The 26,432-nt window shown below is 40.4% G+C and overlaps 1 protein-coding gene across 1 annotated transcript in view; it reads right to left on the bottom strand.

The window, feature by feature from the left end:
• LOC126472480 (methionine aminopeptidase 1) overlaps positions 1-26,432 on the bottom strand; it is a 118,205-nt gene that overhangs the window by 16,080 nt on the left and 75,693 nt on the right. The window contains exons 5-6 of the mRNA XM_050099937.1: positions 12,218-12,440; positions 3,396-3,527 (exon numbers count right to left, since the gene is read on the bottom strand). Coding sequence (XP_049955894.1) covers positions 3,396-3,527; positions 12,218-12,440 — 355 coding nt within the window. The remainder of the gene's footprint in view (positions 1-3,395; positions 3,528-12,217; positions 12,441-26,432) is intronic.

The raw sequence follows: 26,432 nt of genomic DNA, 5'->3' as shown, positions 1-26,432 counted from the left end.
ATTTAGGGTGCCACTGTGACCACAGCTTAAGATGTAATATTTAGTGAGCCAGTTCTCTCATTATAAGCCAGTTTTCTACATTCAAGGTATCTTTCTGATAATAGATTTAGTATAACATCATATGAATCACTGTTTCTGCCACCTGTTCTAGTAAGGCTAGTCTCCCAGACCATTGCAGGTACGCTGAAACTATAGCTGTTACTGGAGTATGATCAGGAAATTTATAAGCGACATTCTCCTGTTCTTCCCTGAAATAGGTTTTCTATAAAAGCACCCAATTACAATGTTCCATCAACTCTTGATTCTTTTCTTCTATAAAATTATTTGGCATCTGAAATGTGTGTTAACATCACTAAATATGATCAAGTTCTTAACAGCAACAGATATGGTACCACTGATGGCATCTTGCCTTCAGTACAGTGGGTTTCAACCAGCTTTCTTTTCGTAGTGCTACGTAGGTAATTTTACTGTTAATAGGTGACACTATTACTGGGGCCTTACTACGGACATTCCTGCAGTTAACTGATACAATATTAACAATCTCTCTCTCCAACACGGAGAGACAAATGTGTGTGTATATGGCACGTAATTGCTCATTGGTTTATGGGCAGGTTTCTCAAGCTTTACCTTCATTTTATTGATAGCTACAAACTGAAAAATTCGCATTTTCAAGATGCAAATTCTGCCTCAAAATGTGAACTTCCCCAATAAACCCTATTTCAATGAGAATTATTACTTTATCAAAGAATTTCAAACAGTTTTTATTTTATGCATATAAATATTGGAAGTGTGACCAATTTTCTGTTACTGGTCTTTTACGTCAGCTGGAAAAGCCAAATTTGGAAAGACAGGGTTTACATGTGGACAAAGAAAAAAAATTCTGGATTTTTCCTGGGTTTCCCAGTTAAAAATACACATTTCCCGGGTTAACATACGCTTTTACCATATTAAGTGACAGTATACTTTCCCTTAGAACTGCAAAACTTATCAATCCTTTCAATGGTTAATGTTTTATACAAGGGCGCAGACATGCACTTGAAATTGAGCAAACAGTTGAAACTAGCCAATAGTGTGGAATGAAACACTCCATTTCAAATAAATTGACTGCCACTGCAGAAAAGGTTAATAAAGGCCAAATTTCTTTAGCAAAGCGACAAAAATAACTTCATTTTTTGGCATGACGATTTTTGCTTGACTGCCAGAAACATGGAAACAAAATCAGAAAACTGCAAACCATAACATAGTTCAGCCTTCTGTAATTATGACAATGTATTTTAATTCACTTTATAACTCCCAGGCACAGAAATCCATTTTATTTTCGTTTGAGGTGAGAGCTTTAAACAAAGAAGAAACAGCAAAATCACGAACATAAACATGGGTCACGTGGAGAAGCTTGGGTGCATAAGAAAAATTTTTCAGGGTAGCATCTGCAGTTTGCTGCTTCTTTTGATACAGCTAACCGCCCCACTTCAAGTAGCAACAAGCAGGAGAAGGTACAGCTCACATGTGAATCAACTGCGCATAGGCATGAGCCAACTGGCAACTGCTAAAACAAACCTAATGTAAATAGTTGTGATGTTGCACTCATAGGAAGCAGTTTGTTGTTATGAAGTATTGCATAGTCTTCATCCTAAAGCCTTTGACGCATTTTGCTGTCCAAAGACACTTGTGTATGCACCATGTTTTGTTGTTGTAAATGGCACATTTCTTTTGCAACTGCAATTTTTTTTTCTCTCGTTTATGTTTCACTGCTACAGTATTATTCTGCAGTAATGGGATACAGTAAAACTCTTTGTTAGAGTAACACTTCTTACCATCAAAACTACAAAAATTTAACTGAAAACTAAAACAACAAAAAAATAATAGCACATACACCCTGAAAGCCCATGTTCAAGAACATGTATGCAAAATAAAAAGTACACAAATGCAATGATGTATCAGTGAGTTTGATTCTCTGGTGCTATGCCAACTGTGCACAGTTGTATGGTCTGTACAAGAGTCATGAAGCATAATGAAGTAAGAATCAATAGAAAAATAATAGAATATACACCCTTTGGGGGCGGGGGGATATGCTTACATTAGTCTTATAACTAAAGTTCAAAACTTGGTATAATGTGACCACTTTTTTAATGTCAAAATTTGATGCAGCAGGTGGTTCGAACTGTAGTTGCATCAAAAACCACTAGAGGTCAGGCCTGGTCTTCCTCATTTATGACACTACCGACTTCAGTGAGTAATTGCACGGTAGCTGTTACCAAAGGCTTTGTGTTGTGCTTTACTTGTTTTCTGTTCTTATTTTGTATGGAATGAAGAGATTAAACTTTGTCCATTATAAAATTCGATTATGATCCTCACAGTACCAGAAGGCATCAATTATCCCCATGACCATAAGTTATTTCAGCTTTCGCAGAAAAACGGAACACAGAAGTAGAGTGGCTGCCCAGCAAGGAGGAGACACTGTTTCTCTGCATCGCTCCTCTCACCTTGCGCAGTCAAAATTCTAATTTGCTGACACTCATGGCTAACTGCCAGTTTATTACGTCTGCACTTCACGCTATAGCAACCGGAATCAAAACCTGTGAACATATTTTGATCATGCCAAAAATCTTCCCTTAATGTGCAAATTGAGTTATTTTCAGTTCTACTTCTACACTGAATATCTTGTCAGTTCTATCCATAGCGTTGTCAAGTATGAGTCAAATGATTATGAATGCCCAAGAAAGACTGAAATCAATATACAGCATATTTTGTAAGTATCAAGTTGGGTTGGAAAATAAAAATAATGTCAAGAAACACCTTAAATCATAGAAGCACTCTGTTTACAGGTGGGAAAATGCTGTTGCTTCTCAACAGAAACAATCATTTGTTGAAAGCTTAAATAGATCCCAAAGATGAAAAAAGATATTTTTACAAAAGCAAACATTTCAGCTGAAAAGCTTCCCCACCAAGCAACTTTTGCTTGCAATTGTTGCTACATTTTTAGGTCCCTAGTAATAAAAATTTACATTAAAATGATTGCAGATATGATATGTCAGTTCTTATTCTTCACAGAAATTTATGAAACAGCAGCAGCTTATGACGTAATTGCTAACAACAATGCTTAAAGCAAATTATGTACATAATCTTTTCCCCAAAAAGTGCTAGAATTTGTATAAGAATAGATGTCAATATTATCAACACTGGTGCTTCATTTTCACATTCATTCTAATTGTTCCCATTTATTTATTAAAAGTGGCTGTAAACTCACTACATGATAAATTAATATTTTGCAGAAAACAACCCCAATAACATTCTGTTCACATTTGTTAGACTAGATAATACTAAGATATTGTAATGTCTAAAACTCCAGTACTTTTAAGTGTCAAAAGTGTTATTTGTACTCATTTTAAACTCACCTATGTTTATTGCACGCAAAAGGCACTCTGATGTGACTTTCACCAGTTTCTTGGCCTCAGGGCTTACATTTCCCACAAGGAAAGTTTCATTGAGATCTCCATGGAAACCCCGGTGATAGACAGTGACATCAACTAAAGGACACATTGTAATAATGGTTATTTTAAGAATTTCTGAATCAATATTTCAATTTTTCATCTATGTAACTACAAATAGTAGTGAGGAACTGGTAAAACATCCAGCAACAGAAAATAAATATTATTTGTATCAGTATCATTAAAAAGCGATCACAGTAAAATCACTTTTCAGTTCATCCTCTGGACTCAATTTCCTACCCTTACCATAAAGGTTTATTTATAAATGTTTGTCTTCATCATATATGTTATACAACTTAAATTGCTGGTTTTGGCTTAAGTGCCATCATCAAATATGTTCTAAATAAAAAATAGATAAAACAGTAATTTGATAAGGCTAAATGCAGAGAAAACCTAGGAATATATAAATAGGTAACACGGCTAGCAGCCGAATGTACCAGCCATAAGTACTATTAAAAGTATGTAGATACAAATATCATTGTTCGATCATCTGTACACATGGGAACATAAAATGTTCTGGTATTGGTCTGGGGGTGTCCTGTACTTATACAAACATAACTTAGTCAATAGAGGGCACTAGGGCTGCAGTACACAAGCAATTAGTATCATAAATCCAATGGTATAAAAAAGAAAATGCATGATCTGACTGCAACTCCATGCCTCCTCTATGTGGTGAGTAGCAATCTACCCCTTTCATAATATACTTGTTATTCCATTCAGGGCTATCCAGTGTTTACTGAAATACAAAATGCAAAAATAAAATCCATACTTAAAATCTGATTCAAACATGTAAAAGGTAATAACTTATTAATAGAAACCTATTATCAAGACAACATAAATAACACCACTGTATGAAAGTTAGAATAAAAATTGTAGAAAGTAATATATTGTGGAATCTATTAACAGAAAATGTTACAGGATGACAAGGCGAATGAAACACAGCTTTATGTGAAAATGATAAATGAAACAATAGTTATTTAATAAAAGTCCTGACAGTAGAGTGTGTGAACTGTTTCGTTTTCCTGTGAAATTGCTAGCAGAATTAGGTGGTGCTGTTCATTTTAGTAAATTCATGAATACATCAAAATAGGCATTTAAGTTAAGCACTTGCTATTCATTGAGCAATAACCCCCATCTGTTTTCTAAGGACTCAGATCTCCATTTCCTCCAACAGATTCAATAATACTGTTGTTTCAAAGCCCTATTTAACACTTCCATATCTTCATGCATAATTCCTGCTGCATGCTTTTCCTTACGCAAATAGTAGCAAATCCACTCTTTAAGCAAGTCTTTAAATTCCTCCCAGTCCAACCAATATAAAACCTTGCACAATTTTGGCAACTGATCTTTTAGTCTCTGGATTCCAAATATTTGTTCTTGTCACTGCCAACTTGGTGGTGAACCAATCATGCCTTTTGTCTGAAATCCAATTTTAACTTTAATTTTTCCAAAAGCTTCTGCAATTAGATCAGAAAATGCACCATTTTACGACAAGCAACAAACTTTTTGTCTGGACTTAGTGTCTTCTTCCTCTCATGTATCTGAGTTGTATAACATGTGTGATCGAGACTGATTTTCATAAATGAAATATCACACATGATTGTCGACTCATTTACAGACTTCATGTCTTCAATGGATAAATAAGGTTTAACTCATTTACTAAAATGTTTACAGGCCACTTACATAATCTTTAACAAGTTCATTATGAGTTGGATAATGAAATAGTGCTTCTTAGTGTTAACCAAATAACTTTTAACTTTCATGTAACTTGTATATTATCAACCACTGTCACGTTTTAAAGGAAGCATCCTGGAGAGAGACCACTTTTATTGAAATAATAATATTGTGAAAAGGATAGTTGCTACTCATCACTCATGGACACACACACACACACACACACACACACACACACACACACACACACACACAAATGACCAAGTCTCTAGCAGCTGAAACCAGACTGTGCGCAGCAGTGCACGACAGAAGAGGCAACTGGGTGGTGATGGTAATAAGGAGTCTTGGCCAGTGAGGGGGAGGGGTAGCAGCTTTCTAACGGCCTCACCTTTGCCCCACTCCTAAATTCAATCATGCTGGTCTTGTTAAAGACCTTCTCTCCTCCTCCCGGTCTCTATAGTGAACACACTTTTCGCAACCAATCCTACCAATCAGACTCAACCAAAGACCAATGTTGAGCCCTGTCTGGCTCAGTTCAGTCCTCCATCCAACAATGATCAAACCCCACTGCCCGCTAAATCACCCCCTGTTAACTATCCAGAATTTCTGAATATCAAACCCTGCATTGGCATCACTCCCCAAATCACTTAACAAGCAAACCCACCTTACATCTGCAGAAAAAACTGCAATCTACCACCTAAAAACTGATCCTGACCTTGTAATCCTATCAGCTGACAAAGGCTACACCACTGTTGCTTTGAGCTGCAAAGATTATCTGACAGAAGGACTCCACCAGCTGTCAGATTCATCCACCTACAGACCCTGCCACAGTGACCCCATTCCAGAAATCCAGCACAATCGCTAGTCTTTCCTCAAATCCTTAGGTGCATCCCAGAACCTCTCCCTGGAGACCATCTCTCTCCTCATCCTTACCACTCCCTGCACTCCTATCTTCTTACATGCTTCCTAAAATCCATAATCACCTAAGACACCCCATTGTGGCTGGTTACTGTGCCCTCACTGAGAGAACCTCTGCTCTCATAGATCAACACCTTCAGCCTATTACCTGCTACCTATCCTCTTATATTAAAGATACGAACCATTTCCCCAACTAACTCTCCACAGTTCCTGTTCCTTTACCACATGGTGCCCTGCTCGTCACTACTGATGCCATCTCCCTTTACACTAATATCCTTAACGCCATGGCCAACTGCTACTTAACATTACCTTTCCCTATGCCCAATGGACTCCAAACCAACAACCTCCTCCTTAGTCATCCAGGGCTATCGTGAAACCAGTAACGTGATCTACAAGCTAAGCTGCAACCACTGTGCTGCATTCTATGTGGGCATGACAACCAACAAGCTGTCTGTCCCCATGAATGGCCACTGACAATCTGCGACCAAAAAACAGCTGGACCATCCCATTGCTGAGCACGCTTCCTAACATGACATTCATGATTTAGATGACTGCTTCACAACCTGTGCCATTTGTATCCTTCCTACCATCACCAGCTTTTCTGAATTGTGCAGGTGGGAACTGTCCCAGCAATATATCCTATGTTCCTGTAACCCTCCTGGCACCAACCTTCATTAGTCTTTGTCCTTACCCACCTAGCCCCTACCCCGTTTCCATTCCAGCACTACACAGCCCTCCATTCCACCAACACACCCTCAATTTTTTTACTTCTCTCCTTTTCTGCAAACCCCAACCCCAGCACCCTCCATCTAACTTCCTGATTACACCTAGGTGCCGTAGCCTCCCTCCACCTTGTCCCCATACACTCCCACAAGCAGCACTATCTCTCCCCTAATCCTACCATGCTAACCCTCCCCCTCCCCATCCCCTAATCCTACCATGCTATCCCTCCCCCTCCCCAGATCAGCCTCTTCCTTACCCCCACCACGCAGTTGCCTCTCCCATCATGCGCTGATGCTCGCATTCTTTTAACCATGCTTTTTTTGATTGTCTTTTTTTGTTCTTTTCTTTCTGTTTTCATAATTTGAATATCTCTTGTCATGTATTTAGTGTGTATTATATTGGGGTGATTTACTGCAAAGTGAATTTTCGATAGTCATTTTTAGGTCTGACTTCTGTTTGTGTACAAGACATGATCAAAAAGTAACAGAAATTTTTGTCTTTCTTAAAAAATCTTCATTTATTCATCAAAGTAATTCCCCTTAGATATAACAAATTTATACCAGTACTTTTTCCACTCTTGAAAGTATTTCTGGAACTCACTTTTCGTTATGGCGTTAAGCTCCTTCAGGATTTCTGTTTGTATCTCATCAATGATAGCAAAACATTGTCGTTTCATGGTTCTCTTCAGCCTTGGAGATAGAAAGAAGTCACTGTGGGTCATAACTGGTGAATACGGTTGCTGGGGCAACATAACCACATTGTTTTTTGCCAAAAATATCATGAACAAGCATTGTGGCGTGAGCGGTAGCATTATCGTGATGCAATTGCCAAGAGTGGTTTTGCCACAATTCTGGTAGTTTTCCTCAAATTGCTTCTCACAAATAGCACGTAACATCCAGATAGAACTCCTTATTGACCATTCGACCATACAGCAGGAACTCATGATGCACTAGCCCAGGGTAAGTGGGAAGAACCTTCATATGTAATCTAACTTCAATTATATATAAACAAAGATGATGTAAATCACCAAACTAAAGCGTTGGCATGTTGATAGACACACAAACAAACACACAAAATTCAAGCTTTCGCAACCAATCATTGCTTCATCAGGAAAGAGGGAAGGAGAGGGAAAGACGAAAGGATGTGGGTTTTAAGGGAGACGGTAAGGAGTCATTCCAATTACGGGAGCGGAAAGACTTACCTTAGGGGGGAAAAAGGACAAGTATACACTCGCGCGCGCGCTCCCTTCAGTATATCCTCTCTTCCTGTTACCAACCAGGCCTCAACCTCCGCTAATTTCAAGTTGCTGCCACTTATACCTCACCTGTCTTTCAACAACATCTTTGCCTCTGTACTTCCGCCTTGACTGACATCTCTGCCCAAACTCTTTGTCTTTACAAATGTCTGCTTGTGTCTGTATATGTGCAGATGAGTGTGTGTGCCCACACACACACACACACACACACACACACACACACAAGCAGACATTTGTAAAGACAAAGAGTTTGGGCAGAGATGTCAGTCAAGGCGGAAGTACAGAGGCAAAGATGTTGAAAGACAGGTGAGGTATAAGTGGCGGCAACTTGAAATTAGCGGAGGTTGAGACCTGGTGGGTAACGGGAAGAGAGGATATACTGAAGGGCAAGTTCCCATCTCCGGAGTTCTGACAGGTTGATGTTAGTGGGAAGTATCTATATAACCCGGACGATGTAACACTGTGCAAAAATGTGCTGGCCGTGCACCAAGGCATGTTTAGCCACAGGGTGATCCTCATTACCAACAAACACTGTCTGCTTGTGTCCATCCATGCGAATGGACAGTTTGTTGCTGGTCATTCCCAAATAGAAAGCTTCACAGTGTAGGCAGGTCAGTTGGTAAATCACGTGGGTGCTTTCACACGTGGCTCTGCCTTTGATTGTGTACACCTTCCGGGTTACAGGACTGGAGTAGGTGGTGGTGGGAGGGTGCATGGGACAGGTTTTACACCGGGGGTGGTTACAAGGGTAGGAGCCAGAGGGTAGGAAAGTGGTTTGGGGATTTCACAGGGATGAACCAAGAGGTTACGAAGGTTAGGTGGATGGCGGAAAGACACTCTTGGTGGCGTGGGGAGGATTTCATGAAGGATGGACCTTATTTCAAGCCATGAGATCCATCCGAAATGAAATGAAATGAGATCCATCCTGTCATTCAACAACATCTTTGCCTCTGCACTTCCGCCTCGACTGACATCTCTGCCCAAACTCTTTGCCTCTGTATATGTCTGCTTGTGTCTGTATATGTGTGGATGGATATGTGTGTGTGTGCGCGCGAGTGTATACCCGTCCTTTTTTCCCCCTAAGGTAAGTCTTTCCGCTCCCGGGATTGGAATGACTCCTTACCATCTCCCTTAAAACCCACATCCCTTATATGTATAAGTAAATAAACTAATATATCTAAAAACAAAGATGATGTGACTTTAGATATATTTTTCCCACGTGGAATGTTTCCCTCTATTATATAAATAAATTAATAAATATTCTATGGATCTTGCACCAAATGACATTTCCTGTTCCCAGAAATAAAGGATCTGTTGCGTGGTCGCCAATTTGACAATACAGACATCGTCATTAATGAAGTGGACGAGTGGTTCAATGAAAAATGGACAGACATCTAGAATCAAGGCAGAAGTTCAAGAAACATACGGAAAAATGCATAAATCTGGAGGGTGACTTCATAAAGAAGAATTAACAACAACAAATCAACACAAACTATCACATTTTTAAGTGTGATAATTAAAACTTTATGATACCCCTCATACAATTACAAAAGGAGTTACTTGCCACCAATACAAGTTGGTCTGAACTGTGCAAGTGGGAACCTTTGCTAGTTGCCACGTGCTTCTATCTCTTTCCCTGTTTCCCCCCCCCCCCCCCCCCCCCCCCCCAGCCTCACATACGGCTGCTATCTCTCCAGTGCACCAACATAATCCTTCCCCTTATCTGCTTCTCTCCTTTCTCCTCTCCCCCTCCACCTTCCAGGCACAGCCTCTCAGAGCTGTCAATGAACCTGTTCCTGCCATTCCCACACCTCCCCTATAACACCACAACCTACTCCAGCCAAGACTGCTGCTCATTGCAGTTGAGTATCAGCAGCCAGAGATAACAGTTGCCGTGTGTGTGCGCGCGTGTGTGTTGGGAGGGGAGGGGGGGGGGGGGGGGGAATCTGTGATTCAGCATTTCCGCTATATGGTGAGTAACAACTATCCCTTTCATAATAATGTTACATTCTGTCCTGGATTATCCACTGTTTGATTTTATCGTTAAACATGTGTGCCTGCCAGTCTACGCTTCCTCTATGTGATGAGCAGCTGTTCTATTCCACTGTTAGAATATGAGGATTGTTTCATTAAGGTTCTATACCACAACATGCATAAATGAAACCCTTACAGTATCACTTTGTCATCTGTCTGTCCGACTGTTCAAAACCCCTTTTCTCAGGAATGGGTGGACATATCAAGTTGAAACTTACATCACACATTAACATCTACTGTTCCTTCATGATGTAAAAAAAGTGAAGCTTCTAAATCAATGCACTCAAAAGATACAGTCATTTGTGTCACATATTTTGATACTAGCAAACTCACTCAACGAAACCCACTGGTTACTTCTGTTGACCTAGAGTAAAAAAATTTGCATAGAAGCAAGGTTTCAAATACAACTAAAGGAAAAAATACAAAAATAGTTAATTTGTAATTACACCACACGAAAAAAGTTTTTTGTTATTTGTTACCAGACTGCGTCTGTTCGTCCAATCTGTTACGACCCCTTTTTCTCTGGAACTTGCAGATGTATCAAGTTGAAATTCATGTCATATACAAAGGTCTATAGTCCCTTGGTGGTGTATTAAATATTAGCTTCTAAGCTTGTGTAAACACAAAATATGGTCATTTATGTCACGTATTTTGATACTTGCAAACTTGCTCATCAAAACCTATACGGTACTTCCTGTTTTGTCTGAATCTTTTTGTTGTGGCTGTTGCAATTCATCATCTCCACTATATGGTGAGTAGCAACTTTCCTTCTCTAATATTATTACATTCCATCCTGGATTTTCCAGAGTTTAACTTACAACTAAGACATTTTCGAAAGCCTTAGAATTTCTGGGACCGGAATCTTGCCATATTCAATATCGATAATAGGCTAAAAATTGTTGAGACTCAATTCTTGTAATGGATGAACTGTCAAAACACACAAATTTGTACTGGACCTCCAAAGCTCGAGTACTATGCGCATACGGACAAATAATTTTAACACAACAACGTTTGCTACTGCCAGCTATGATCATTGTTTAATTTATCTTGTGCACATCACATTTTGGATAATCATTTCCATTTTCAAGTCCCTTTCCTGTGTACAGCTACTCATCAGTAATACAATCAAACATCACCTAATAAAATTGAAACAAGGATGCCAGCACAAACTATTTAAACATTAATCATTATTGTTCACTTGCACCCACAGAATGAAATGATAAATAAATAAGTGACATCTGCCATTACTAAGTACACTATATTCCACTTTAAAGAATTTACTTCAGTGAATAATTACTCAAAATCCTGCAATAACTAACTAATAATGTAAAGTGGAATGCAAATGATGTTCTCATGGGCCAGTATATATTAAGTTTCTTGAAAACAATGTACAGGAGAGGAGCACATACACAAATCCTACTTAACCCTCGAGCGGGTGCACTTTTTTTTCACAACATGAGCAAGCGTGCGATGCACTTTGTACACATGTATAGAATAGCTGGCTTTGTCGTTATGTTACCAAACTAAACATGTATGATCAAACTCACAGTTTAATATAAGGTTATTTAAACAACAAGAAAATAAACTTACATAATATCAGCTAAACCACTGTTTTATTAAACAATAATGAAATACATTTTCACTATAAAACACTGTCCTCTAAGCATTAAGCAATTCAGCTGCCAGATCCCAGCCAGCCACTTATTTGATCATTAGTTATCTTTTAGAAAACTGCCTCAATGTAGAATTATGTTGCTAATTCATAATTGGGGTCATTTCTTTTTTTTGCACGGATCGTAAATTTTTTCTCGCCTAACTCACTTTGTATTTTATATTACTGCTGCTCACTTGGAGGTATGACAACACAATTTATAGCTGTTTTACCTAAAGCAATAATGAAGGAATAGATATGAGTTTGCAGTTGTGAAACAAGGGAAATGCGCAAAATCATTTTATTTTTGGTTGGCGCACATTATACACAGGCATGCCCGCTCTAGGGTTAATGAGCATTATAATGTGCAAATTAACTGTTCCTTTGTGATTTTTGTACACAGATTGGGACTTTCAGGATTATTCAATAACTTTTCATCCAACGTTAGTTATATAGACATAAATAAAAATATACCATTGCAGATATCACCATCATGTAGGGGCCGTAAGTCAGGAATTCCATGACAAATAACTTCGTTGATTGATGTACAGCATGAACGAGGGAAGTTGTAGTAATTAAGTGGAGAAGGGTAACAATCCCTTTCCACGCATGCTTCATGTACCACTCGATCAATTTCATCTGTAGTAACACCAATACCAATAGCAGCTGCTGCTTCATCTAAGACCTCACGACCTAACTGGAAAAATAGCAAAAGAGATGACTGTAAAAATTGTACCACCATCTTAGGAAATATCTGCAAATAGATGGATTTTCTGCTGATTACTGTACTAGAATTTTTAAACTGAAACATCTGCAACCTGTAGCAGCTAATAATTTTCCTATACATTGTATCAAATTAATAGATACAACCAGATTTCCAATCTCTTTACCTTCCATACCACAGAAATATTAAACCTACAAATAAATTTCAGAAACAAATACTGCCTAACATTTCTACACATGCAACAATATTTTGTTATGGCTGTCAACTACTTAATTTTAATCATGTCAAGCACAGTATAGTTCATGATATTTTTGTGATACTAAAAGACCAGATATTCAGTACTAGAATGCACCAATACGGATGACCGTTTAAGCTTGTGATTATTAACCTTTTCATTCTTAATAAAAAAAAAGTGTCATCTGAGGTTATCCTTAACTTTGTGCAACTGGTAAAAATCACATACTGTAACAGTTTTCAATATAGCAAATTATTTTAACATGAGAATGCTTAGGCATAAAATCCCATCTTCAAACTACAGCATATGCCCTCATACATACTTTAATTTTAATACACAGTTTAAATGACTTAGCATGGAAGAATATATAGATGAAGTGTTTCCTTCAGCAGTAACTTATATTGTACGAGTAATGTGTTATGTATTACACTTATTGCTGCTGTCTGCAATAACAAAGAAGGTCAATATGGTATGCACATCAGCACTTACCTATGATAATTGTAGTTCAAGTGCTTTCTCATTATGAGTGTTCTTTAAACTGGATTTTGGAAATTTCATTAAAATAATTTTAAATGCCTTAAATTGATAACTGGAAGAGTGCAAATGTATGGGGGATGGGACAGTGTGCAGAGGTAATAGGAAGCTCGACGGGAGGAAGAGTGGAGCAGGATGCTCTCAGTAACAGCAGGAAAATAACAACAACAACAACAATAATAATAATAATAATAATAATAATAATAATAATAATAATAATGACCCTTTGAGTTTATGGGTGCTCAATGGGAAGATCATCAACATCCTTATACTTGTTAAAACAAACTAATGTGGCTAAAACCTCTAAGACTGATCCACATTCGTGCACTCAAACTGAGCATACAATCACTATCTTACGTGCTCTAAAAAAACAGAGAAAGAGTAAAAGTAGCTACAAATAAGATGAAAACAAAAGTGAAACAACAAAGAAGCTAAAAGAAAGGCACAGGAAAATGTTACTGGAAAAAAAAAAAAAAACCACAGTCTAATAAAATTTAGTGGACAGTGATCTGTATGCCACAAGCACCAGATGTTGGAGGGTCCTCCCGCCAGAGCAAGAATCCATGCATCAAAGGACTGTGGCCTGTGCAAAGACGAGTGAGGAGAACCTCATCCAGTTGACCTGCTGGAAGAAGGTATGCCATGGCAGTGTTGTGGGCTTTATTAGATGGAGCTTATTGTCTGTCACTTCCAGCCACTCATCCTCCCACTGAAGCGAGACCCTTGAGCTTAACAGCGAGGTTATAACATTCAGGGGGATGCCACACCGAAATACATTAGGATCACATCACACCTCCTTGGCTGAGAGCTCTGCCCTTTCACTCCCCGCAAGTGCCATGTGCCCTGGTACCCAGAAAAAAGGCATATCCTTCCCCAGTTGTTGCAACTGGAGAATGGCATCCTGGATATTCTGGACTACTTTATCTGCTGGGCAGACAGTTAAGGGCACTTAGAGAATCTGAATAGACAAGAAAGTTATCACTGGAAGAATTTCTCATCTGCTCCTGGGCCTGCAAGACCGCATTTAATTCTGCATCGAAGACGGCAAATGCTTGAGGCAGTCAGACATTGAGGACATGTTCCGGGAAAATGACAGAGTAACCAACTGAGGCCCCCTGTTTGGACTCATCTGTCAAGATAGTTACATAGTAGTTGTGTTCACATAAACTGTCAGAAAATATCTTATTAAAAACAGCAGCAGGACAGCAATGTCTCCTGTACTGCACCGCAACTAAAATTATCCTGGGCTTCTGCAGTAAGCAGGGCAGCAGGCTGCTAAAACCCTGGAGTTGCGGTCTTACTTCCTCAACACCGATTGACTCCAGCATTTGCCGCACACAAATCCCAAACAGCATTGTGACTTGTGGTCGGATAGAGAAAAGGCATTCCAGATGCGGACGAGCAGTGTGGTATGCAGGTGATGTCCGAGTTGCAAGGAACTTACATGCCTGACGCATCATGAGGAGCTGCCACAAGATGGTGAGTGACAGTTCACCAGTGTCAGCACAGACACTGGATATGGGACTGGTCCTATAAGCACCGAGGCCAGCCGAGCACCTCAAGGTGGACATCATCAATTATTTCCAAATAAGGCGGCCTCGTCAATCCATACATCGTGCACCCACAATCCAGCTGCAGATGTGTGAAACCCTATAAAACTGGAGCAGAAGTGCCCTGTCTGCTCCCCACAGCAGGATTTGAAGTCCAAGTTGTCTCTCTACAGTTGTATGGTAGTGGTAGAAGGCTGGAACTTGGCTGGCATTCATAGCAGATTTCGCAAAACGCTCCGCCAGCATCTGAGCAATGTCTCTGGGTGTTTGCAGACATACGCTTCAGCAATGCTACTATCGCTCGTGTTATGTGGTCCACCACTTCCAGGATGTTGCTGTGATGTTTAAATACAGTCAGCTGGCTAAACAGTGTCCAGTTAGCCTTGCTGACCATCCACTTTGGTGGCTTCTCTTCAGGAAATACTCCAGCCAATAGATGAACGCGGTGGGAATCGGTCACTAGAAAAAGGTCACCAGTGACCTACCACTGAACAAAGTCTGTGAGGGGTGAACAGCAGAAAGAGTGGTCGATGGCTGAGAATCACCTGGTAGCAGTACAGAAATGAGATTGCGAGGTGTCGTGAGGCTCTCCAAAATCCAGAGATCGAGTCCCACAAGACGTGATGGGCATTGAAGTCTCCCAGTAGGAAAAACAATCATGAGAGGTGTTCGATATGTAGGAGAACCTCAGAGTCGATTGCATCCTACGGAGGGAGATACAGCGAGCACACAGTAATCCTCTGATGCACATGAACATCAACAGCAACTGCTTGCAGGTCAGTAGTCAAGAGGAGAGCAGAAAAGTGATGCACATTAGTGACAAACACACCAACTCCATCCCTTGGCTCTGTTCTCAGTCAGGTCATCCTTTCGGTACAGCATACAGCCTTGTAGCACAGGGACAACAGTTTCTTTAAAATGCGTTTCTTGTAAACACAGGCACGAGGTTGGCTCTGTGCTAGCAGTTTCAGTTCTTCTAAATGTGTGCTGAACCCATTAATGTTCTTCTGGAGAATGGGAACCATATATCATGGGGGCAGCACTTTCATTCTGACTTACTTCTGTGCAGGGGAGCTCACACTGGGTGGAGGCTCAGTCTTGGGGTGAGTTGATTGCCCCAGTTCAACATCAAGCTCCAAAACCTCCAAAGAAGATTCGAGATCAGATAGAAAGATGTCCACATCAGACGACTGTACTTCTGGTCTCCATCAGTAAGTGATTCTTTGCCTTCAATTTTTTTGTCTGAGGCAGCTTTGGAGCCACAACCCAACCTTTGAAGTGGTAGTGGCAGTGGCAGTGCTGAGCAGTGGGCAAGACTTTATGTTTGGAGGTGCAGGAAGTTCCACAATATCGGCAGCCACAGACTTTTCTGAAGTTATGAGGGGAGGGACAAGCTTAAAAGGAACTGCAGCAGCGCAAGTGCACTGACCAACACAGGTGCTTGTTCTGACACTAGCAACCTCTATTTGTGTAGTGGCATCGGCTTTCTAGACTGGCTGCTTGAGAATGGAAGAAAAGGATGCAGTGAACATGGGAGGCTACATGGACTTTGATAACTTCTTGGTTTCACTGTACGGGATGTACTTCATCATTTTATCTACTGGATCATCCATTCTTCAAGGAAAACTCTTCAGGCTCTACTCCAAACAGCGTGATCCCCAGAGCACTTTATACACTTTGGAGAAGAGGAACAACCAATTCCATAGTGGGCAGCTTTACCACATTTGTCCCAAGTGGCTTCTCCTTTACAACCAAGAGTAGTGTGCCCATAATGCTGGCATTTAAAACACTGCTTTGGGTTTCGGAAATAAAGCCGTACCCTTAGGAGTAGGTAACCTCTGGTAGTCTCACTTTTCAGTTCCTCACAGGAAATGTCAACAAGATCCCTGCAAGTCACAACACCTGTGCTGTAGTTCAAGGTTTTGTGTAATTCTCTCCAAGGCAGTGAGCTTTCTGAAGGTTCTTGATTGTTGGGAGCTAGACGTTTCAACTAAGAATCCCACTGCACAGGCACTTACAGAGATTTTAAGGTGCCAGCAACGCTTTCTAAGCCTTTCTGTAGGTAAAATGGAGAAACTTACACGAAATTATGCTCTTTTCTTTTAACTATATGAAACACATTCTGTGAAACAGTATGCATTCTGCTACCACTGACTGAATCAAGAGGACTGGTTACTAGAGCCCTCTTATTCGACTGGTTGTCAGTACCTTCCAGCGACCCACCCTTTCTGCTGCGAGGAGGAAAAGAAAATTTCGGAGGATCCATTTCGGTCCCATGAGCAGCTAGGGAAATAAGGGTCCACTCAGACAGAGCCCCATATGCCTGAGTAAGCCTTCTACAACTGAGTTCAGGCAGGTTTCCCCGAGGTTGACCGCGAACAACTGTTCCACCCCAACAGCCATGCATTCCATCAGCACACGGAACACTTTTTAGAGAGGTTTATTCCTTCCTCGTGATCTGGGCAGTCAAGCAAAGATCCCTGTTCCCTGAGGCACACTACTTTCCACTGCCATACCACATAGTTATCAGTGAAGCATGCCCAGAACTAACAGTGACAAGACGACTGATGGCACTTAGCCCGGGGTCACCAAGCCCATTCCCAGCAAACGAATGCTGAGCCCCTGAAGGCACCAAGAAACTTAGTACTGTAAAAAAATGACATTCACAAAACAAGCAAGCAGGCAAGCAAGCAAGCAAGCAAGCAAACAAAAACGTTTGACAGGGGAGATAAAGCAACCCAGCTGACCAATCAAATGTAAGAAAATGCCCAGAGTGAAGTCTGTAGAATGGTGATGGTGACAGTAGTCTGAGATACTACTATACAACACCTTACTGCAATGCCTGTAATGCCTGATGAGAGGCATGTCTGCTGCAAGGTCACTCAAGACTGGTTCTGACCACTAGGGATGGCAATCAAGTCACTATCATTAGAAACCTTGCCTAGTTCAACTCTGTCACTGCCAATATGGCTGCTGCCATCATGCATGCACCCGAGCCTCACAGTGTCAACATATTGCCATGCACCCCCTGATAATAATTATTACTAAAGTACTCCAGTACAAATCTGCCTGCCAACATTCCTTTGGTCTTCAAGCAATAACTAACACCCTGAAAAATGACCCTGACAATCATTAACATAATGGCCAAAATATCTTAGTGTGCAATTTTAAGACAGTAACTGTTTCAGCCCCCCCATGAACCATGGACCTTGCCGTTGGTGGGGAGGCTTGCGTGCCTCAGTGATACAGATAGCCGTACCGTAGGTGCAACCACAACGGAGGGGTATCTGTTGAGAGGCCAGACAAACGTGTGGTTCCTGAAGAGGGGCAGCAGCCTTTCCAGTAGTTGCAAGGGCAACAGTCTGGATGATTGACTGATCTGGCCTTGTAACAATAACCAAAACGGCCTTGCTGTGCTGGTACTGCGAACGGCTGAAAGAAAGGGGAAACTACAGCCGTAATTTTTCCCGAGGGCATGCAGCTTTACTGTATGATTACATGATGATGGCGTCCTCTTGGGTAAAATATTCCGGAGGTAAAATAGTCCCCCATTCGGATCTCCGGGCGGGGACTACTCAAGAGGATGTCGTTATCAGGAGAAAGAAAATTGGCGTTCTACGCATCGGAGCGTGGAATGTCAGATCCCTTAATCGGGCAGGTAGGTTAGAAAATTTAAAAAGGGAAATGGATAGGTTGAAGTTAGATATAGTGGGAATTAGTGAAGTTCGGTGGCAGGAGGAACAAGACTTCTGGTCAGGTGACTACAGGGTTATAAACACAAAATCAAAGAGGGGGAATGCAGGAGTAGGTTTAATAATGAATAGGAAAATAGGAATGCGGGTAAGCTACTACAAACAGCATAGTGAACGCATTATTGTGGCCAAGATAGATACGAAGCCCACACCTACTACAGTAGTACAAGTTTATATGCCAACTAGCTCTGCAGATGATGACGAAATTGAAGAAATGTATGATGAAATAAAAGAAATTATTCAGATTGTGAAGGGAGACGAAAATTTAATAGTCATGGGTGACTGGAATTCGAGTGTAGGAAAAGGGAGAGAAGGAAACATAGTAGGTGAATATGGATTGGGGGACAGAAATGAAAGAGGAAGCCGCCTGGTAGAATTTTGCACAGAGCACAACACAATCATAACTAACACTTGGTTTAAGAATCATAAAAGAAGGTTGTATACATGGAAGAACCCTGGAGATACTAAAAGGTATCAGATAGATTATATAATGGTAAGACAGAGATTTAGGAACCAGGTTTTAAATTGTAAGACATTTCCAGGGGCAGATGTGGACTCTGACCACAATCTATTGGTTATGACCTGTAGATTAAAACTGAAGAAACTGAAAAAAGGTGGGAATTTAAGGAGATGGGACCTGGATAAACTGAAAGAACCAGAGGTTGTACAGAGATTCAGGGAGAGCATAAGGGAGCAATTGACAGGAATGGGGGAAATAAATACAGTAGAAGAAGAATGGGTAGCTTTGAGGGATGAAGTAGTGAAGGCAGCAGAGGATTAAGTAGGTAAAAAGACGAGGGCTAGTACAAATCCTTGGGTAACAGCAGAGATATTGAATTTAATTGATGAAAGGAGAAAATATAAAAATGCAGTAAGTGAAACAGGCAAAAAGGAATACAAACGTCTCAAAAATGAGATCGACAGGAAGTGCAAAATGGCTAAGCAGGGATGGCTAGAGGACAAATGTAAGGATGTAGAGGCCTATCTCACTAGGGGTAAGATAGATACCGCCTACAGGAAAATTAAAGAGACCTTTGGAGATAAGAGAACGACTGGTATGAATATCAAGAGCTCAGATGGAAACCCAGTTCTAAGCAAAGAAGGGAAAGCAGAAAGGTGGAAGGAGTATATAGAGGGTCTATACAAGGGCGATGTACTTGAGGACAATATTATGGAAATGGAAGAGGATGTAGATGAAGATGAAATGGGAGATACGATACTGCGTGACGAGTTTGACAGAGCACTGAAAGACCTGAGTCGAAACAAGGCCCCCGGAGTAGACAATATTCCATTGGAACTACTGACGGCCGTGGGAGAGCCAGTCCTGACAAAACTCTACCATCTGGTGAGCAAGATGTATGAAACAGGCGAAATACCCTCAGACTTCAAGAAGAATATAATAATTCCAATCCCAAAGAAAGCAGGTGTTGACAGATGTGAAAATTACCGAACTATCAGCTTAATAAGTCACAGCTGCAAAATACTAACACGAATTCTTTACAGACGAATGGAAAAACTAGTAGAAGCCAACCTCGGGGAAGATCAGTTTGGATTCCGTAGAAACACTGGAACACGTGAGGCAATACTGACCTTACGACTTATCTTAGAAGAAAGATTAAGGAAAGGCAAACCTACGTTTCTAGCATTTGTAGACTTAGAGAAAGCTTTTGACAATGTTGACTGGAATACTCTCTTTCAAATTCTGAAGGTGGCAGGGGTAAAATACAGGGAGCGAAAGGCTATTTACAATTTGTACAGAAACCAGATGGCAGTTATAAGAGTCGAGGGACATGAAAGGGAAGCAGTGGTTGGGAAGGGAGTAAGACAGGGTTGTAGCCTGTCCCCGATGTTGTTCAATCTGTATATTGAGCAAGCAGTAAAGGAAACAAAAGAAAAATTCGGGGTAGGTATTAAAATTCATGGAGAAGAAATAAAAACTTTGAGGTTCGCCGATGACATTGTAATTCTGTCAGAGACAGCAAAGGACTTGGAAGAGCAGTTGAATGGAATGGACAGTGTCTTGAAAGGAGGATATAAGATGAACATGAACAAAAGCAAAACAAGGATAATGGAATGTAGTCTAATTAAGTCGGGTGATGCTGAGGGAATTAGATTAGGAAATGAGGCACTTAAAGTAGTAAAGGAGTTTTGCTATTTGGGGAGCAAAATAACTGATGATGGTCGAAGTAGAGAGGATATAAAATGTAGGCTGGCAATGGCAAGGAAAGCGTTTCTGAAGAAGAGAAATTTGTTAACATCCAGTATTGATTTAAGTGTCAGGAAGTCATTTCTGAAAGTATTCGTATGGAGTGTAGCCATGTATGGAAGTGAAACATGGACGATAAATAGTTTGGACAAGAAGAGAATAGAAGCTTTCGAAATGTGGTGCTACAGAAGAATGCTGAAGATTAGATGGGTAGATCACATAACTAATGAGGAAGTATTGAATAGGATTGGGGAGAAGAGAAGTTTGTGGCACAACTTGACCAGAAGAAGGGATCGGTTGGTAGGACATGTTCTGAGGCATCAAGGGATCACCAATTTAGTATTGGAGGGCAGCGTGGAGGGTAAAAATCATAGAGGGAGACCAAGAGATGAATACACTAAGCAGATTCAGAAGGATGTAGGTTGCAGTAGGTACTGGGAGATGAAAAAGCTTGCACAGGATAGAGTGGCATGGAGAGCTGCATCAAACCAGTCTCAGGACTGAAGACCACAACAACAACAACAACAACAACAACAACTGTTTCAGGAAAAGTTTTGTGAAAAAAGTAATAATACATTCAAATTTCATTTTAGCAACTGACATACCTAATCCTTTTCTTTGATATTGATCACAAATGTTGAACTCAAGTGCAGTTTATATATCTTCTCAACCTAGGTAGTGCGGTAAAGCAATCACAAAGCTAAATAGCATCCTAGTGTGGGGGCCAGCAAATTATTTCTCATTACAGGGTGCAAATGTGTTTCATCCTTGCCGGAGACACTTGCACTTAAGTAAACCCCTTTTCAACTGACATTCAACCCTCATGCCTATGTTTGCTATGAAATGCTCTCCTTCCATTTAAAGAGCTGCAGCAAGTTGGTGGTAACTGTTGTCCTTGCCTTTTTATTCTCTAGTGACAAATGGTACACCTACATGCCCTGGTACTCACTTTGCCATGCTCAAATTATTCAGTTTATCATTAACCTAGGTTTCACCTTTAGCAATTCTACCATCACTCCTGCACATTTTGTCTGTAATTTTCCCTCATCACTGCTGTTATGTCATCTGTTGACAGATCCTGCTGATATTTCCGAGGAGTGTACAAAAAGGATAGAATATTAGCACCAAAATAAAGATTGTTACAATACAACTGTGCTTTCTAATGCATTATATTCTCATGGTCTTTCATAGAAGACCTGTTCTTACACATGAAAAAATGTACATGGCCACAGAGAGTATCCTTACCAAAGGAGTACTACAGGACACAATTAAAAAAGAGGTATAACAAATATTTCTCAGTTGTATCAAGGAAACAGTAATGTTGTTGCTGTTGCTACTTTTGCTATTGCTGCTACTGCCTTCAGTCCAAAAACTGGTTTGATGCAGCTCTCCATGCTACTCTATTCTGTGCAAGCTTCTTCATCTCCCAGTACCTACTGCAACCTACATCCTTTTGAATCTGCTTAGTATATTCATCTCTTGGTCTCCCTCTACGATTTTTACTCTCCACGCTGCCCTCCAATACTAAATTGGTGATCCCTTGATGCCTCAGAACATGTCCTGCCAACCGATTCCTCCTTCTAGTCAAGTTGTGCCACAAACTGCTCTTCTCCCCAATTCTGTTCAATACCTCCTCATTAGTTATGTGATCTACCCATCTAATCTTCACTTCCATACATGGCTACACTCCATATAAATACTCTCAGAAACGACTTCCTGACACAAATCTATACTCAATGTTAACAAATTTCTCTTCTTCAGAAACGCTTTCCTTGCCATTGCCAGTCTACATTTTATATCCTCTCTACTTCGACCATCATCAGTTATTTTGCTGCCCAAATAGCAAAACTCCTTTACTACTTTAAGTGTCTCATTCCCTAATCTAATTAACTTGACTACATTCCATTATCCTCGTTTCGCTTTTGTTGATGTTCATCTTATATCCTCCTTTCAAGACACTGTCCATTCCGTTCAACTGCTCTTCCAAGTCCTTTGCTGTCTCTGACAGAATTACAATGTCATCAGCGAACCTCGAAGTTTTTATTTCTTCTCCGTGGATTTTAATACCTACTCTGAATTTTTCTTTTGTTTCCTTTCCTGCTTGCTCAATATACAGATTCATCTGGGATAGCCTACAACCCTGTCTAACTCCATTCCCAACCATTGTTTCCCTTTCCTGCCCCTCGACCCTTATAACTGCCATCTGGTTTCTGTACAAATTGTAGATAGCCTTTCGCTCCCTGTATTTTACCCCTGCCACCTTAAGGATTTGAAAGAGAGTATTCCAGTCAACATTGTCAAAAGCTTTCTCTAAGTCTACAAATGCTAGAAACATAGGTTTGCCTTTCCTTAATCTATTTTCTAAGATAAGTCGTAGGGTCAGTATTGCCTCACGTGTTCCAACATTTCTACAGAATCTAAACTGATCTTCCCTGAGGTCGCTTCTGCCAGTTTTTCCATTCGTCTGTAAAGAATTCATGTTAGTATTTTGCAGCCGAGACTTATTAAACTGATAGTTCGGTAATTCTCACATCTGTCAACACCTGCTTTCTTTGGGATTGGAATTATTATATTCTTCTTTAAGACTGAGGGTATTTTGCCTGTCTTATACATTTTGCTCACCACATGGTAGAGTTTTGTCAGGACTGGCTCTCCCAAGGCTATCAGTAGTTCTAATGGAATGCTGTCCACTCCCAGAGCCTTGTTTCGACTTAGGTCTTTCAGTGCTCTGTCAAACTCTTCACGCAGTATCATATCTCCCATTTCATCTTCATCTACATCCTCTTCCATTTCCATAATATTGTCCTCAAGTACATCGCCCTTGTATAGACCCTCTATATACTCCTTCCACCTTTCTGCTTTCCCTTCATTGCTTAGAACTGGGTTTCCATCCGAGTTCTTGATATTCAAGCAAGTGGTTCTCTTTTCTCCAAAGGTCTCTCTAATTTTCCTGTAGGCAGTATCTATCTTACTGCTAGTGAGATAAGCATCTACATCCTTACATTTGTCCTCTAGCCATCCCTGCTTAGCCATTTTGCACTTCCTGTCGATCTCATTTTTGAGATGTTTGTATTCCTTTTTGCCTACATCATTTACTACATTTTTATATTTTCTCCTTTCATCAATTAAATTCAATATTTCTTCTGTCACCCAAGGATTTCTACTAGGCCTCGTCTTTTTACCTACTTAATCCTCTGCTGCCTTCACTACTTCATCCCTCAAAGCTACCCATTCTTCTTCTACAGTATTTCTTTCCTCGATTCTTGTCAATTGTTCCCTTATGCTCTCCCTGAAACACTGTACAACCTCTGGTTTAGTCAGTTTATCCAGGTCCCATCTCCTTAAATTCCCAACTTTTTGCAGTTTCTTTAGTTTTAATCTGCAGTTCATAACCAATAGATTGTGGTCAGAGTCCACATCTGCCCCTGGAAATGTCTTATAATTTAAAACCTGGTTCCTAAATCTCTATCTTACCATTACATAATCTATTTGAAACCTGTCAGTATCTCCAGGCTTCTTCCGTGTATACAACCTTCTTTTATGAGTCTTGAACCAAGTGTTAGCTATGATTAAGTTATGCTCTGTGCAAAATTCTACCAGGTGGCTTCCTCGTTCATTTCTTACCCCCAATCCATATTCACCTACTATGTTTCCTTCTCTTCGTTTTCCTATTATCGAATTCAAGTCACCCATGACTATTAAATTTTCGTCTCCCTTCACTATCTGAATAATTTCTTTTATCTCATCATACATTTCTTTAATTTCTTAATCATCTGCAGAGCTAGTTGGCATATGTACTACTGTAGTAGGTCTGGGCTTCATGTCTATCTTGGCCACAATAAGGTGTTCACTACACTGTTTGTAGTAGCTTACCCGCACTCCTATTTTTTTATTCATTATTAAACCTACTCCTGTATTACCCCTATTTGATTTTGTATTTACAACCCTGTATTCACCTGACCAAAAGTCAGGTTCCTCTTGCCACTAAACTTCACTAATTCCCATTATATCTAACTTTAACCTATCCATTTCCCTTTTTAAATTTTCTAATCTACCTGCCCTATTAAAGGATCTGACATTCCACGCACCGTTCCATAGAACGCCAGTTTTCTTTCTCCTGATAACGACGTCCTCTTGAGTAGTCCCCGCCTGGAGATCCGAATGGGGGACTATTTTACCTCCGGAATATTTTACCCAACAGGACGCCATCATCATTTAACCTTACAGTAAAGCTGCATGCCCTCGGGAAAAATTACGGCTGTAGTTTCCCCTTGCTTTCAGCCGTTCGCAGTACCAGCACAGCATGGCCGTTTTGGTTAGTGTTACAAGGCCAGATCAGTCAATCATCCAGACTGTTGCTCCTGCAACTACTGAAAAGGCTGCTGCCCCTCTTCAGGAACCACACGTTTGTCTGGCCTCTGTTGTGGTTGCACCTATGGCACGGCCATCTGTATCGCTGAGGCATGCAAGCCTCCCCACCAACAGCAAGGTGTATGGTTCTGCGGAGGAGGGGGGGGGGGGGGGGGGACGCATTTTTCCATTATCAAACTGATAATTTCTTGAGGTCTTAGGATGTGATTTATGAACTGGCCTCCTCTTACAATCAAACTGTGCCACAAATTTCTTTTCTCCCTAATCCAATTCACATTTAACTGTGGTCCTTCTATAACTGGCTACATAAGTCAGCTCAAAGATCAGTGAAAGGCAATGGCATACCACCTCCAACAGGACAGTACCTAGCAAAGCACAGTGGTGTTCAAAACTATCTTCTGATGGATCACAGCTTTACTTTACCACCTCATTAGTTATTTGGCCTACATATCTAATCTTCAGTATTCTTCTGTAGTGGCACAAAATATACCTTTTGTCTGAATTTTTTATCATCCATGTTTGACTTCCATACAAGACTGAACCACACACAAATATCTCCAGATAAAACTAACTAAAATTCAGGTTTCTTTTTGATGGGAACAACTCTGCCTCTCACTCTTTCCTTTAACTACTGCTTTCCTTTCAAATCCTCTGAATCTTAACTGCAGGCTGGTTTCTGTACAGTTTGTGTACCACGGAGACCCACACCAATTTTGTGATTTTAACATCGAAGTTTTCACACAAGCACATGCACACAAAACCACTTTATATAATGTACACAATATAGTTCACTGAGGGCAGGCTACACTTGCATGCCTCAATACTGGTCTGGCAGTTACATATTTTTACATGCAGCTTATGGTGTACAGCAGGTGTATTTACATGCCTCTTGTTTGGACTTAGTGATTTGAGACAGTAATAACACACATAAATAATTAAATGAATACATGGTTCGGAAAGAAAAAGGGGGGGGGGGAGGGGGGGGGGAGATAGAAAATGATCCATGACCCATGTGCACTACAACAACACAATAAATGTGTGTCTTTCAGTGTTTCATTCCTTCACACTAAATTAGTCTGATGAAGTTCCCAGGTGGTCACACATGGCAAAAGCTAGAACATTTTATTTCACTTTTGACTTGAGCATAGCTGCTCCAAATTCTGACTATCGCTGTTTAGCAATGTAATTTTACGATTTAGCAACATTTCATTCTGATTGAGCCACCCCCAGTAGGTGTCGCGTAGGTCAGTGTATCTATCATCAATGTGCAACCGGTTTGAAATTCACAAATGTTTTATTTTGTTAAACTCAGGAGTA

The sequence above is a fragment of the Schistocerca serialis genome, chromosome 1 (assembly GCF_023864345.2).
Source record: "Schistocerca serialis cubense isolate TAMUIC-IGC-003099 chromosome 1, iqSchSeri2.2, whole genome shotgun sequence".
NCBI classification, from domain to species: Eukaryota; Metazoa; Arthropoda; class Insecta; order Orthoptera; family Acrididae; genus Schistocerca; species Schistocerca serialis.
This window is presented reverse-complemented; position numbering and strand designations above follow the sequence as displayed.